General features: G+C 47.5%; 1 protein-coding gene across 1 annotated transcript; it reads left to right on the plus strand.

Annotated features, from left to right (window-relative positions):
• Positions 1-1,365: 1,365 nt before the first annotated feature.
• LOC135965592 (uncharacterized) lies at positions 1,366-14,857 on the plus strand. Its single transcript, XM_065522706.2, has 2 exons — positions 1,366-1,453; positions 4,224-14,857. The coding sequence occupies exon 2, from the start codon at positions 4,230-4,232 to the stop codon at positions 4,995-4,997; it is 768 nt and encodes a 255-aa protein (XP_065378778.1). The 5' UTR covers positions 1,366-1,453; positions 4,224-4,229; the 3' UTR covers positions 4,998-14,857.
• Positions 14,858-16,748: the final 1,891 nt, after the last annotated feature.

A 16,748-nucleotide genomic window follows, 5' to 3' on the forward strand; every position in this document is an offset into this window, starting at 1 on the left:
AAGAGAAAATAACTCATGAGTGGTCTTGGACACATTTAATATTATCAATGATATTCTGCGATAAAACATAAGCAGGGAGTAGTATTTATGTATTTATTGGCTTACTACATTGATCACATTTTCTGGTAGAAAAGTTAAATGCAATTTAGCTGCTGAGGATTTGGAACATGCCCCAGTTTGGTATTTGTTTATACTTTATATTTTAAAAAGGGAAAACAACTTGATTTGATCTCTGATTTGTGTAGAAAACTTGACTTACCAACTTAGTGAAATTCACAGCCCTTGCCCAGAGGAACTGGTCTTCTGCTGAAAACTAGCCTTGGCTTATGCCAAGGTGGGAAGAGACTTAATTTGGGAATTACATTTCTTCCAAAGACTAATTTCAAACTAGGTATATATTTTTTTAAGTTGGTTTGCAGATTCACATCTACACTACCTCCTCCAGAGGTGGGGGATGTTTTCCCTCTTGTTTATCGTTTGCTGGTGTGAATGCTGAGAATTAATTACTCTTCTTTGCGCCACTAAGAAAACTTTTAATGAGCGTTTGTTTCTTCTATTGTATGGAATGAAATCATAAGAAGTTTCATTTAATTGGTTTATTCATTTAAAGAGATTCCTTTAATTGAAATAGAGAAAAGGAAAAATAAAACCCTAGAAAATAAAACCAGGTTCTAACCACTTTAGGGCGAAACGCGTATATCAGTTTAAAAATGAATACCTCAAATTAAGAATTTAATTTTTAAAATTCTTTATGTCTCTCTCACCACATTTGTAGTATGTGAAAGGCAAGAGAGGCCCTTTGAACTAGGGAAAAGTTATTCTTTGAAATGACTTCAGTGATCTGACTCCGTCTGTATTTCAACCGAATTAACTTCACACCGTCCACACTGGACAACGAAGATGCACAGAGTCAGGTCAAATTCACCCTCCTGAAAAACTGCAAATTAAGATGTTGTTGATCACACGCCACCGGCTGTCTTCATCATCGTGATCAAAATCCAAATATTAAGGAAAGTGGCCTGGAAGGGTTACATTTGGGCCTTTGACAGACCCTCAACCAAACTCTGACGCCCAGCCTGCGCGTTTCCACATCTTTTTCCAGGCAAGAGGCTCCATCAGCCCGCGTGGGGCTCTCAGTGTTTCTCAAGAGTGACTAGACATCCCCCACTCCCCAAACCCAGACACACCCCGACCCCCGCGAATGGTTCTGGGCTATCAAAACACGCAGCGGCGTGTTCAGTCCCAATAACTCGCGTGATGATTAATGAGCAGCTTGATAATTTAATATCGCGTGTGATTAAATTATAAGGCGTGGGGGAGGGGAGCTCTGCGCCGCCTCGGCAGCCCAGCCGACGCCGACCAGCTAACCGGTCTGGGCTGCGCTCGGAACCCGCTCTTCCCGTGCACAGTGCGGGGCGAGGCTTGGCGAGCGGTGGGTCTCGGCCTTCCTAAGGTCAGTGGGTCTGGAGAGGGGAGGACGGCGGGACTGGGGGTGGCGGAAGGGGTGTCTTGCAGAGCGGAGGAGAGGTGTGGGCTCAGGGTAGCTCTGGTCTGAGCCGATGAGCAGGGCGAGCCATCGACTCTTTCCCCGGCAAAGGCGCGTAGAAGGCTGGAAAACGGCTTCAGGCAAGGGAAGATTTGTTTTTAAAAATTCCTCTTTTCTCTGCCACTGGGGCTTAGAGAGTCCCTAGGATCCGGAGACCCCTGGGGGGAAGGGGCGTCCCTCTGGGTCTCTCTCTGGATCCCGCCCCCGGCCCCCACCCCGTGCCTTGACTTTGTGGGGTTTCCCCGCAGGCCGGGCCGAGGTGGCTGTCGGGTTGGGCCACCCGAAGTCCGTTCTTTTCCCCAGCCCGCAGACCCCGGCCCTGCCTAGTGCTCGGCGGGGTTCAGGCAAGTCCGGGGGAAGAGGGGGTGGATGAAGCCTGCTAGAGCACGAAGCTGCTGGGAGGCGGAGAGACGCCCACAAAACTGTAGCCGCAGAGTTTCCGGGGTTTCCAGCCGGATTCCTAGGGGAGGCGCGAAACCCCGGTCTAAACTGAGGTTACTGGAGGGACTCCTAGCCGTCACTCTTTTCTCCTGAAGGGGTCGGGTAGGGGGGCTCGGGCGTGGCCACTCCTTATCCTGGAAGAAGTGTGAGCGCAGGGCCCGCGCCGGGTGAGGGGGCCAGCGGCGCTCGCACTGTCCCCGCCGCCGCTGAGCAGTCCTGCCCCGGGCCAGGTAGGAGGTTGCTTTTGCTGCTGTGCAGAGCCAGGTCTGCTCGCGGGGCGGCAGCCTCAGAGGGGTACCTCGAGAAACCACTTGCGGGACACAGGGAGAGTCGCCTCTTAGTCTACGACCGCATCGAAGGGCTGAACTTTTAGCCCGAGGAGGGCAGGCCCTGGAGAGGTAGGGCTGTCCCCAGAAGACCCTAGGAAACAACACCCTGGAGGGTTGTTCAGACCCAGAGCGGGAGGGTGAAAATTAAAGCGTCCTGACCAGGGCTCCAGAGGGCTCGGTGTCCAGGTTGTGCTGGCTGGATTTTCAGCTGGGAAATGGCATTCGAAAGGGGACGCCGCGGACTGAACCTAGGCTGCCTGCTTTCCTTCAGCCAGAGAGGCCCTAGAGAGCACCAGAACGGCGCGCCTGGTGTCCGGTGCCTCGGACTCCAGGTGCAGTGGCAGAACCTTCCTCCTAGACAGAGATAGAAGCTTCCTAGGCTGGGCTCCTTGGATATGCAGGCATGACCATTTCTCTCCCAGCTCATCCAGATATTTGGAGGTAACACCAATTAAGGGGAAAATCATGAACAACGAAACGGGCTTGTAAACAGAAGGTCACAGTATGGAAAAAAATATATGCGTGTGGGTGTATGCGCCTGTGTCTGTGTGTGTCCTCTCAAAACACCCAGAGAGAATATGTAAACAAAACCTGCCTAGCTAGAGCAGAAACAAGCCACAAATTGGTTCTAGGAGGCTCAGCCTGAAATACCCCAAATTAGCAGAGGATGTAGGTTGTGACTGCAATTCCTGGATATTTGGAACACACAAAACCCTCCTTAGGAAAAAAACAGAGGTAAAGTCAGGGGTTGGAGCATGAGGGGCAGAGGAGAAGTGCTCGGAAGCTGCCTGGCGTCCTGGACCCCCAGCGGCTGCAGACCTGGTTGCATCTTTCTCCAGGGGCCCGCACCTCTCTGTCCTGGCCCTCAGGCCCTAAAGAGGAGGCTACTCCCCTCAAGGTGCGTTAGTGGTAACTAAAGAGGGTTTTATGGACAAGGTTTTGCTTGCGGCTGCCTCTGCAGCCGGGAGTCATTTTAAGGAGAAGCAGCCTCTGATATTACCACTGACGCTCTACCTCGGGGTACTGACGTGACCAAAGGCCAACGCGCTGGTTCCGGCATACAGCTTTTGTCCTTGTTATGAAAATCATTCCTTAAATTTGCTCCTCATCTGTGCTTTTCTCAGACACAAACTGACCCCCTTATATCTGGTTCCACCAAAAATAGTGGCTGGGCCCACGGAGAACAATTTAAAAGCCAAGGACCAACCTGTTTCTCCCAAAGGTGGCACACATTATAGCATTAATAATGTGCGCCTGGTGGACGCATTATATTTCCCAGGAATTACATTTGTTTTCCAGAAGCTGAACTGGGAAGGTCCTAGACAGAAGTGAGTCCTTGGAAGAAAGGACTGAGCGTCTCAGTAATGACATGGAGTCGGGGAGGGTGTGGGATAAGGGACGCCAAACTGGATTTTATTCCCCAGATTATCATCAGTCTGCTGCGTGACTGATGCCAGGAGACTAACAATTCCCAAAGTTGCGAAAGGAGTAAGAGTTAGTTTTATACTCCCGTCCGAAAGATCACTCACGTCTAATAATGATTTCGGACACCTGCAAGATGAGTCGATTAGTGACGCGTGGGGTGGCATTGTTCACTCGACGTGCCAGGACGCCAGCGGTGCTACCTTTTCCTGTCTCCTGAGCGCGAGTTGGCGCACATTGATTTCACCCCTCGCTCTCCGCCCCGCTGCCGAACACCATTTAGGCCAAGATCGGGTATAATGGGAAAGAGCATCAGCAGACAATTACCCTTTCAGAGGATTCACTTCTCCTCACAGACACTGTTATTTGAGAAATAGGATCATTTGATTTCATATTGCACTAAATAACACCCAGCCGGTTCAAATTGCCAGCTTCTTAAAAACCGCCCATTGGAATAAATTGCAGCAGCCTCTTTTGCTTTTCAGGGCAATATGATGGGCACCGGGCAGAACTTGGAAAAATATCTACAAAGCCAGCCCCGAGCCGTGGCTATTGGTAGGAACAGCCCTGCCACCCCGCAAGCAAAGGCATCCAGCCACCTAGTTCCCTGCCACCGCCCCCTCCACCCGCCAACTTTGAGGTGGTTCAACCTCTTGACTTTGGAATTCAAATGCACAGCCCCAGCCACCCCAAGGAAGCGCTTCGAGCCACAAGGCGCTTTCGTGTTGAGCAGAGAAAGATGGGCGGGTGTGCGAGACACGCATTTCGGTGTGTCCGGCCACATTGCTTGCAGCGTTGGAACGTTTGGACAGCGCAGCGGGTTTGGGGCTCGGCGGCGGGGGAGTGCGCCCTCCAGCTTCGCGGGTCTGGGGTTCCCAGGGCCAGATCAGCCGCTACATTCTGCACACCAATGCGCCCTCCAGGCCTGCCGGCCGCGACGTCCTTCTCCGCTCTCAGCACAGGCGCCAAGCCGAGAGTCAGGGCTTCCGGGTACAGCTGCGGACAGAAGAGGAGGGAGGCGCACTGGGGCTTCAGCACCGAGTCCAGAGGGAGAGGCGAGCGGGGTGAGCGGCAACCGGCGAGCTGGGGTTCGCTGCACACTCATCACCACAGACATTTCAAAAAGAATTAAGCCTTTTGAAGTCAGCCAGAGCTGCGGTTTGTTAATTGACACTGTTCAACTGAGTGACAATTGTTACGCTCAGTGGGGGCTACCCACTCCCTTCCTCCCTCCCCCCGCTTTTTCTCTTATAAAATAGGAGTTGGCTCCTTGGTTCTCCGTTCTTCTGTGCCAAGGGGCAGGATTTATTTAAGACGGCAAGGGCTTTGGCGATTCTGTGCGTTGAAGTCTTTCTTATATTTGTGTGAATGTACTTCAGGAAGGCCGCGTTAAATTCTTTCTCTCCAGATCCCGAAGGGTCGCCGCTGCCCCCCTCTTCGGAACATGAGCTGGAAAGGCCCTCTTAGTGGGTCCCGTGACCTGGAGCGAGTTAGTCTGAGACTTTGGGGACAGGGTGGGAGTCTTTCCCCTTCCTTGACACTGGGAGGAGCCAGGGAGCAGGGGGTTCTGGGTACGCGGCTACAGGGAAGGTTCCAGACACGTCGAGAGTGGGAAACTTAAATTCCCCTCTCTGGTGTAGGCGCAGGCTTTGGCTCCAGGGTCTTTTCCGGGTAAGGTGTCGCTGCCCGCTTAAGATGGCATGATAGGTAGCAGGGGACTCAGCGTGTCTTCACTCTCCACTTGGCCTTGAAGTGGGGACGCTGAGCCGCGCTGCTCCTTGGCGATTCGGGTTTCTGTTCGCAAACAGCTCAATTGCGAGGCCCAAGTATACCTAAAGCAAAACCTTGGCCGTGGGCCTTCAGCACGGCCCTCCAGGGCTGGGGAAGATACCGCGATGCCCAGCCGGCCACGCCGCCAGATCTGGCCTTGCGTATCCGCCTCCAAAGATCCAAGGCCGGCCTGGGGCTGTTCAGTCGAGCCTAGGCAGAGCCCGGAGCTGCTCCATCACCGCCCCTGCCCCCAGGCGGTCGCGCCCTCACCCCGCGCGCACTCCGCCCCGACCCACCCCCGCGTGCCCCCGCGAGCCTCTGGCCCCTGCACGCAGCTAGGGGGCTGTGTTCCATCTCCCACCTACGTCCCCACGGTGGCGCAACCGAGGAACCCTTTCTTGCCCAAGGCCAAGCCCAAGCCCAATCGTGGCAGCTTTTCCAGGAGGCAGGAACTGGGCGGTTAAATTCGAAGGAGCTGGAAAACACGTCTTGCCCGGCTCCACAGTTAGCTGCCTGCGCAAACGGAAGCGCTGAGCTACGCGGTGGAACTGCCAAGCCGCTCGCAAGGCTGCTCCAACCTGAGGCCCGAGTCCCTGGAGCTGGCGGCGGCAGACTGCGTCCCTGGGGACACTGGAGGGGATTCCAGGGACAGCGTGGGTGGGCCTTTCCCCCAGCACGCGCCTCTCACTGTCTTTCTGGGCCAGAGCCGGGGCAGCGCTTTAAATTAAGGTCGACCTCCAGCTCTGGGTGAAGTCTTCGTTCCGCCCGATCCCGGCCCAGGAACCCTAGGTGAGGGTGGTCGGGGTTTGGCTGGGGCTAGCGGGTCAGCCCTTATGTCAGCTATTTCTGCCCCCACCCCGATCACTTCTCGATGCCGGTCCCGGCGCTCCCTCCCTCGCCCGCGCTCCCCGCACGTCGCCGTGTTTACCAGCGCGTTTTGTTCCCCAGTCGGATTCCCGGCCGAGGGGCTGTAACCGTGTTCTCCTCCGACGGAAGCTAATCAAGTAATTTCCCCATCCCAGCCCCATCAAATTGCTCTTTAGCTGTTGAACCGCGGAGTTTTGCTCGCCTTTTCACATGCTAATCACGCCCATTCAGCGGCTCTCGGTGGGGCTGTTTGTCGCGGGGTAAATCTCCTTGTTTGCCCGCTGCATGATTAATTGATATTGTTGTCTGGCTTTTGTGGGGACGGCAAGGAGCTGAAAGGCGGCGCGTAGTGGCTGCGTCGGGGCCGCTGGCGACATCATCGGGCTGCAGAGGTCCCGGCGAGGTCGGGCCGGGGCTGATGACATTATGGGCCCGATTTGGTTTTCCTTATTAGAAACATGATGAAAGACTTGGAGACCTCCGGTCTTACAACCCCCCCCCCCCCAACTGGGTGCAGAAACCGCACGGCGTTTAAGCCACAAGCTCAGACAAAGCCCTGGTGTTTGCTCAATTCAGGGGGAAAAGTGGGTGTCACTTCCTCACGCAGGAGGCAATTAAATCTTATTTCGGCCCGCCCGGGATTTCAATAGAGTTGAACATGAACGCACAGCATAGTGGTTTGGTTTCACAAAGAACAAAAAGAAAAAAAATGTTTTGGGGTTTAGCGGTTGTAAAAGCAGGAACTTTCTAAGGTTAAAATCCCCCAAAAAATAAGTAAATGGAAGCCAGAGCCTCCCTTGTAGGCAGCGATGGAGGAAAGTCGCGCAGAGGCCCTTCCACGCCAGGTCCCTAGCGATGCAGTTTGCGGAAACGCGACTCCCTTCTAATCGCAGGCGTCGGTGAAACCCGGGGCTAACGCTGAGGTAGCGCGATTCCCAAGGCCCGCGTCCGCCTACAAGCCAATGTTTTATTTGACATCACTGGTCCCTGCTCGTGGCTGGTATTTTCTCGCCGACCACAGGTGTGCAGTCAAACCAACAAATTCCTCCGCCCCCTATACTCTCCCACCCTCTCCCCTGAGCACTGGGGTTTTATCCTCTACGGACATCCCTAAAAACTTGAAGATTCAATTAAATAATTCCAGTTACGAAGTGCTACTACCGCCTGCTTATCGCAAATATTTCCTTCTTCGAGTTCTTAAAAAAAAAAAAAAAAAAAAGCAAAGAGAAGAAAAGAAACTGTCGCTTTCGCTTTCACTGCGCGCGGGGTAATTGATAGGCGCCATCGGAGGTCAGAATTTGCATAAGAATTAAGAGCAGTAAATTAATTTAATATTCCATGCACATCTCCAATTATTCCTGGAGACCTTTGTCTCCGCGGCTGCCAGAGAGCGGATTCAGCTGCTCTTCAGCCAAACAACATCTGTGCGGTTAATAATTTGATAAACAGCTCATACAAATAGTTTCTGAATTATCTGGCAGCCCAATGACTATTCAGTTTGGAAACGTTTTGGCAGGGTCTCCCGGAGTCCTCTGAGAGCCTCAGGCGCCCGCCCTGACAAATGTCTTCTTATCTTTTAAACATCAGCAGACGACAATGTGTAAAATAAGTAATTATCATTAAGTAATAACTCTAACCCATATATATATATAAAAAGAAGCGCGCCTGAGTCATCAGGGTGTCAGCAGGTCGTCTGTCAGGTACCCCAAGATGAAGAAATACGTTGGGGAGTGGGCTGGGTGAAGAATGACCTGAAGGGGAAGAGAAGACCTGGGTGCTGGCAGGGGCTGGATAGGGATGGGGAGCTGTGTTTTTCAAGGTCATATATTTAAATTGAGTGACAATTTGTGCATGGAAATATCTGCAAGGAAGGCTCACAGTTGCCACTGGGAAGGAACCAAAGTAGGTGGGCTACAAGGAGACCAACTTTCTGCTGTGTTATTTCTTGAATCTTTCACTTTTCTCCCCACATGCAGGTATTGTTTATTTCAAATGTAAATACAAGAAAATAAATTGTGTTTAGCAGAAAGCAGGGTAAATTATTTTGGCTGGATATTGTCCTGCCTGGCTTGGGGCTATCCTCCTCCTGACCACTGTCCTTCCTTCCTTCCTATCTTTACCCTCAGCCAGTGCACCCTCATCCTGATAGCAACTTCCCAGAAAGCACAGATTCATCCAAAACCGTGGAGAGGGCACACAGATTCAGCCAAAGCATTGAGTTGGCCCAAACTGGAAAGGAGGCACTTGTAGGATGAGGCCATTGTGTTGTTAAAACAGGCCTGAATTTAAACACTTACCCCTTGCTCTTCTTGTCTTTACACTAAAGATTTCATGGCTGCGATTATGTTCTTAAATCTTTCTGTTACCCAGAGCAGAGCCTGTTCCTGCTAAAAAGTCTAGAAAGGAACGATTTGATCTTGAATGAGACTCAGGATGCTCTAATTCGTGCAACCTGCACATTGCAACTCTGTTTACTCCAAGCCTGTGTTTACCCTGGAATTTTTCTGCACCCTCTGCAATATAATAGGATGTTTGAGGAGGATCTTTATCTCTCTGTCTATACATTCCTACATGTTTGATGTATACACCTCACCCATTCAATATTCTACTTTCTATTTCCTATACTGCTGACAATCTAAGTACTTGAAGCCACTGAAAACTACCTAGGAGTTCTGAGAAGTGTCAAAGCAGTAATATGCTAGAGCTTTGTCCTGGTACTCTAATGAGCCCCGGTAGCATTGCGCTTTAAATACAGACAAACCCTTCAGACTACAGGTTTAAATATACAACTTTACAATGAATACAATGCTTGCCTGGGCTCAATGGAAGAATTACTTTTCCAGAAAAGAAGACATTGTGTCACAAGAGTATGACAATAGCATTTCTACCGGGCACATTCATTTCTATTTTTAACATTTTCTTCTTGCATTTCATTAGTTTTTTTCCCCATAGAACTATAGACACTGCTGGGCCATGCAGGCTTTTACACATATAAAAATCGTCTCTGTTATTTATGATTGGGGGTCTCTGTCTGCATCCTATTATTAATTTCTGACTTTGATTCAGACTCCTCTAGTCAGCAGAATGATTTGAAAACATTTCTTTTCTTAAATGGAACATTTTCAATCCTTTGGGGAAGCATTCTAATTTTAAACACCAACATATTCAATTTCTTAATCTGCAGCCACTGGTGTTGCTCATTTTTATGTACAGAGCCTATCCCCTTTGGCGCTAGTTCATCTATGCTTGATATTTATCTTCTTTACATTTGTTTGACTATTTTTCAAGGCAGTATACGGGCAAAAAATGGCTACTAAACAAGAAGGCAAGGAGCTTGGATTATATTTTTGACTATGGAAGTAAAGCTACAGAACATGGAAATGTTGAGAATTTTTTTTTCTAAACTAATGAGCCCTCTCCAGAAAAGCCGTCTGGATACCATTAAAGTTGATGCGTTTGGAAGGCTTATCCTGATAAATGCTTGGCTTTTTTTGGTGATTAGACATGTATTTTCAACACAGTCTACTAACTGAGACTGAGGTTTGCATTTGGAGGGAGGTTTGTTGAGCCTAACAGGAAATCGTTGGGGGGAAAAATCCAAAGTACCATCTTACTGTATAGAGTTCAAATCAGCGGTAACTGCTACTCTTGTTCACTTGCACAAAAATATTAGAAATGTAATAGTGAGTTGTGTCGAATAACTTAAATGAAACAAACCTTGGTAATTTTCAACCTACATGTAAAAAATATATACCTCATATCTTGGGAAAAGTTAAAGAATGGTTAAAGCAGAATAACGATTTTAAAATTTCGTGCAATCTCTATTGAGCATAAAGGATTTTTTTGAAAACTGACATAAAAGAACAGTGCAGAGCCATTAAACACATTTTTGCAATAAATCATTTGCTTTCATTGCCCCCCCCTTTTTTATTAAATGACCATTTGTACATATATGGCCAGCTTAACCCCAAATCCAGTCAAAAAGTGAATTTGAAAAATTCAGGTTGGCATGTAAAAGTTATGAATAGGATCCGCTTAGATAAACCTGTCTCCTCTCATTTTCTTCTATTTTAATATATAAATGAGCTGTGCTGGGTGGGCTTAACCTTCTAGCATTTCCATCTGTGATACTGAGTTCAAAAAGAAACAGCTTTGTCGGCCTGTAGATAATTGGAAGCTACAGAAACAAGTTCAGGTTCTTCAGAGATGACTGGAAAATATCTCTGATATCCATAGATTTCAGCTAGCCCCCCGGTTCTTTCCTCTGCCTCTCCTGGCCAGGATTCCAGTCCGACAGATTGAGTGTCACATACGGGTACCCTTCCCATTGTTGTTGTGTGTGGTTTGTATGGTTTCTAAGACATTGTTTTGGTGTTTGTCAGTAAAGTAACAGGTGCATCTAAAAATCTGTACCATGGGGCTACATGGGCTAGCAGTGAAACTGGCTGGCTCTCTTTGAAAGCATAGGGCCTCTATGCTATTTGCTTTGGTCACAAAGTCCAATCGAGTAACCTCATGTAGGCTGAGCCTGAGAGGGCCTCCAATGGCTTATTCTGCTTTGCTGCTTCTGTGATGAGGGGAGATGAACCTTGCAGAATACCAGACTCTTCAACATGACATGTGAGCTCTGTCACAGTCTGGTTGGAATCCAAGTGAGGAGAGTAAGGAAAAAATAGTATGCAGAAAGGCTTGTAGTTCCACTTGTCCACTAACTAGCTGTGGGCACTTTGGCAACAAACTAATCTTCCAGGTCAGAGACTCCTGTCTGCCACTTGTCATCATTTATTCTCTTCTTGCTGGGCACACGGCCGACCAGCTGAACTACGTTTCCCAGTCTCCCTTGCAGTGACACGAAGACCATGTGACTAAGCATTCACCAGTGGCATGCAAGTAGAAGTGATGTGCGTAATTGTCATCTCATACTTGCACCTCCCTGTTCCTTCTTGCTGGCTGGGAAGTATGCTAACGAGAGCCATGTACTGAGGATGGCAACAGTTCCCCAATGGCCTGGGTCCCGAGATGACTTGTAGGAGCAGAATCTGCCCTCCCATCCTGGACTGCTTATATGGCAAGAATAAATTTCTGTTTTGTTTGAAGAGCTGCACATTTTGGTTCATTTTGTTATAGCACCCACTCAAAGTAATCTCGGTCCTGGCTTTATTTTTCTTAACTGCAAAATGAAAGCATCTTAGTTTGGGTTTCTCCAAAAGCATGCAATCTATTACTGAAAGGTGATCTCTGGAAACACCAGTAGGAGAATGAGGTTGAGAGACCGAGAAGGGAAGGCAACCATTAAGGTGTATTATAAAGCAGGTTACCATTGTGGGCACCTGGAATTTAATTCTACTGCGAGCTCTGGGAAACAGTGTAGCACACACCTGAGCTGGAATATTTATAGACCAATTCCATCAGTCACTGACTGAGGGCTACTCTGCTGGCATTATTTCCCCAGCACTTCTGGCCTGTTGCATAAGCAGAGTGAGCTTCAGGGGCCAAGAAAAAGCTCCCAGGCAATGAAACACAGGTGCTGGTGGTTGGACATTGAGCTGGTACACACTGATGTAGACAGGTAAGGAGCTATCAACACTGACAGCATCTCCTGTGGAGGGCATCACATGGACTGCCTTAAAGATCTCCTTCCCACACTAAAGCTATTTGGGCCTGATTTACCAATCTATATTCTTCTAGTTGTTAACCTGAAATGCTTGCTCTAGCCAGGTTGGTTTATCCAGTTTGGGGCTCCCTCATACCATATGCACTCATTCTCATTTTATTTATGCCACCTTCTCATGTGGAATGCAGTTCATCACTCATGTACTCCTCTTTATCCTACTGTTTCATTTATCTGTTGCTGCTTAATGAGCCACCCCAAAACTTAGTGACTTAAAACAACAACAGTTTATTTTTTTTTCACAATTCCATTGGTCAGAATTTCTAGCAGGACTTGTTGGGCACCTCTCTAAGGAGGGTCAGTTGGGCTTATTTATGTGGAAAGTCCAAGACACGCTCTCACCTCCCAGGGCCTATCTCCACATGAGCTCTAATCATTCTGTACCCTAGCATGGGTTTCTCTTCCACATGGCAGCTGGGCCCCAGCGGGGAGGCAGTGGAAGCTGCTAGTCCTTTTAAGGTCTATGCAACTAGAAGTCCCAGAATGTTACTCCCATCTCATTCTATTGGTCAAAGCAAGCCACAAGGTGCAGCCAGATTCAAGGGGAGGGGAAAGAGGCTCCTCCTTTATTTGTTTGTTTATTTATTTATTTATTTTTGAGACAGAGTCTCACTCCATCACCCAGGGTGGAGTGTACTGGCGCGATCTCTGCTCCCTGCAACCTCACCTCCTGTGTTCAAGCGATGCTCGTGCCTCAGCCTCCTGGGTAGCTGGAATTACAGGCACACACCACCATGCCTCGCTAATGTTTTGTATTTTTAGTAGAGATGGCCAGGCTGGTCTAGAACTCCTGACCTCAAGTGATCGGCCCACCTTGGCCTCCCAAAGTGCTGGGAATACATGTGTGAGCCACTGCGCCTAGACTATTTATTTATTTTAACAGACAGGATCTGGCCATGTGGCCCAGGCTGGCATGCAGTAGTGAGATCATAGGTCACTGCAGCCTCCAACTAGGACTACAGTGTGAGCTGCCACTCTTCCTGTTGATGGGAAGAGCTACATGGAATGGGAAAAACTAAGGGTGGTTATATTTGGATACTATCATGCTTACCCACCCCTCTTTCCACTTATTCAAATCTCCAAGACACACTTTTATGCTATTTCATGTAGAAAGTCTTTCCTATCATGCTACTCCACGGGGGTCTTCCGCGCTCACCCCTCAACTCCTAGGGCACCTCTTAGTATACACACTTGTTGTTTTGTCTTTAATCATTTACTGTCTTGTGACACTTTGTTGCCTCTTATTGTTGGCTCTTCAAGGTCAGAAAATGCAAGTTAGAGCTTCAAGAACACACTGTACATTTGAGTACATAGTGGAGTCTCAGCATGAGTGTCTGTGCAAAGCCAAAAGAAAGACCCAGAGGTAAGGGCTGGGTGGAGAGAGTGACCAGCATATATCTGCCCTCGGGTTAAGATTAGATCAGTAGAGCTCATTTCTGGTATATTTCTCTAGTCTTCAACTGTTCATTCTGAAAATTAAATAATTCTGAAATCCTCCCAGCATAAATGAGGCTTAGGTGATGCAAACATTTACATCACAAATGGCCAAATTTGTTCCCACTGGAATGGATCACCTGGAAGGCTTCCCCTTCCCAAATACCATACCTCCCCTCCATCCCCATCATGACACACCATTCCTTTGGGTCAAGAATTGCCCTCTTTTATGATACAAGTACTGCCTGTTGGAGATGGAATGGGAAGGATAGGGTATACATTTGAATCTCTGGTGTCTTAGTGCAAATGAACAGATAAGAGCAGTGTTTCTCTTTCTCTTACAGAAGAGACTGGGGCAGCATGAATGTGCTGGAAGATTAGTGGCTGCTGATGCTGAAGAAGGGAGAAATGAGGAGGAAGGGTCCCTGTGGACAAGTCATCTCCTTGCATTTAAGCCAGGCTAGTAGTCTGGGAGACATTCTGAATGATGCATTATCCTAGGCACCAGAAAGTAGCTAATATTCTCATGGACAGCAGGGAAAAATGAACCCATGAGACAGGGGAATATTCCAGCACCTGTGAACACGTTTGTGCAGGTTTCTGTCAGTAGATGGATATCCCTCAAGCCTTTGGAATCCAGTCTCCTGTGTTGTGATTGGACCGTTCGTCATTGGATTTCCAATGGCAGAGTAATGCTGTGGGAGAAGTGGCTATGATGGCCACAGGAGGTGAATTAAGTATTGTTGTTTTTTAGTAGAACCACTAAAGGAAGATCTGCAGGCAACTTGGGTGAGTATAAGAGCCAAAGATTGACAAGACTTCCTCAGATGCTCGTACTGACCAGTGGGGACACTTCTACAGCTCCCCAAATATGTTCTCCCTACAACCCCTACCACTTTTTAGTTAAATGGCCAGAACTGTCCTTTGTATCAAAACTTACTTTAGTCTATCAATCAAAGAAGGCTTCCATAGCCCACCTCATGGCGAAGGATATCAGATATGTAAAAGATAATTGTTTTGACATATTTATTACCACAACTAGCAACTCCTTCTGCATTCATGTTGGCTGGTATGCAGAAAAGGGTGCTTTACAGGATTCTTGGAAATGCGTATGGGATGCTGGCTCTAGAGGAGGCAGAATAGAGTGTGGGCTCAGCCATGGGTCACATCCGGGTTTTAATTCTGCCTCTGGCACATGACCTTGAACACACTGGAAAACCCTGTTAGACGTGCAAGAAGCCTTCTTCATCTGTAAAGGGGGAATAGCAATACTTAAGTCACTGGGTGGTTGTGAGTAATACATAAGTTAATGTATGCTAACTTTCTAGAATGTTTCCTGGCACAAAGTTGTATTTAATAAATGATTTTTAAAACAAGCTCCTTTTTTGGGGTTAGTTGCCATCTGATCATCTAATCACACCACTATGCTTGTAGACTGTGTGTATGCATTTTCTATTTAGCATCAGAAAATATATGTAGGAGCCTGTGACTCCTAACAATCGGGAAACAATACAGAGGATCTAGGATGACTGGCCATTCTGTTAATCGAAAAGAATCTTTTGGTGCCAATTTGAGGGATTCATAAAGAAAACAAGGCATTTAAGCCATAACAGAGAGGAATTCTCTTTTACTGTTGAAGTAACAGATGATCTGGTTATAAAAATTGGCAGAAGCTCTTGGATGGAACTCTCCCTTCTACCTAGGGCATTCAACCTCAAAGTGCCTACCGCCTGGGCATTCCCACTGTTACATCATTACAATCTCTTGTAAATTTGTAAAGAAGCTGCTTTCCTTTTGGATGACTCCTAGTTCTTGACAGTTACCCTTTTTGTTCTTCTCTGAGTTCCAACCACAGTGAGACTTGATCCTCAGATAGGAATGTTGGTAACACTCCTTTTTATCCCTTGATCAAGCTTCTCGTGCAATAGTATCCCCCGAAATAAACCAAGAGTAATCCTTCCAATCATCTCTTTCTCTTCCAAAGGGTATTTATTGGTTGATAATAGTACAGAGTAGTACAGAATTTGCAGTGTCCTTAAACACTGGGTGGAGTAAACATCTCTTGATGGACTCTTTAATTGAGTTGAAGCACCATGACGAGGGGGTCTTAATCAGCGTTTTCCAGTTATTAATAGTGATTTGTCAGAAAGCCAAAACTGAGGGATTTTGGAAAGAAAGAACTCAGCCTCTTTACAAAACTCCTCTCTCAAAATTGGAAAGAGAAAAAAAAAAAACCCTGGAAAAAATTAAAGAAAGACAAATACCAAAGAAATCTGGGAAATTGTTGGAAATGAATGTGCATACAGATGTCACTTTTCTGAAGGCAGTTAGATTCTTGAGTTTCAGTTCACTCATCATATTAATATGTGCCCATTGCCGAGGATGTATGCTTCCAAGAAAAATAAAGGCAAGTTTCTTGGCATCTGTGTCGCTACACCCTGCTGTGGAAAATGCATTGAAGAGCCATTCTTGATGGCAATAGGAAATGTAAATGAAATGGCCCCCTTTTTAGTATTTGGTTGAGATGGTCCTAATGTTTGGTGGAGTCATTAAACCTTCTCCAAGCAATATTCACAAAAATTAACAGAAGTTGTCAATTCTCAGCATCATTAAATTTATGTCAGTAGTCACCATCGGGGGAAAATGGAAGTCACATTTGCATTGCAGAGTGGCCTCAGTAAGAAACTAGGGCTGTAGCTCCACTTTTGGGGGGGGTGGGTGGGAGGGTTTGCACAATCTCTTTACTAAGTTTTTAATCAAGTTGCTAGTCCACTCTTTCTTTTATGGAGCCATAGAAGTGTCTGTAATGAAAGATTAAAATGGTCCTGTGCAGTGGTTTGCAGTAGCTATGCCCAAATAAAATATGACAGTTCTCTCGTAGGGCCTATATGTAAGCAGAGGGAGCCGATAACAAGCTGCATTATGCTCTCTGTTGTGCATACTGATTGCAAATTGTGTGGGTTACCCTGGATGCCATAAAAAAAAGGTGTGTGAGTGTGAGTGTGAGGGAGAATTTCTTTCCCCCAAATGATTATGCCCCTCATGAATAGCAAGCAATGGAGCATCGATGCTCAGATTTCCTGTAGCAGAGGTAACACACACACACACAAACACACACACACACACGCACATTTACACACTGACAGGCTAATGGCTACTTTCCCAAAGAGTGGTTAGAAAGAAGTAGTAAATGGGACTGTGTTGATGCCAGGAGAAGACCCGGGCAAAGATCAAGATACCAGCAACATATCGGATAACACATAATTGG

This window comes from Macaca fascicularis, chromosome 10 (genome assembly GCF_037993035.2).
Source record: "Macaca fascicularis isolate 582-1 chromosome 10, T2T-MFA8v1.1".
Taxonomy (NCBI): Eukaryota; Metazoa; Chordata; class Mammalia; order Primates; family Cercopithecidae; genus Macaca; species Macaca fascicularis.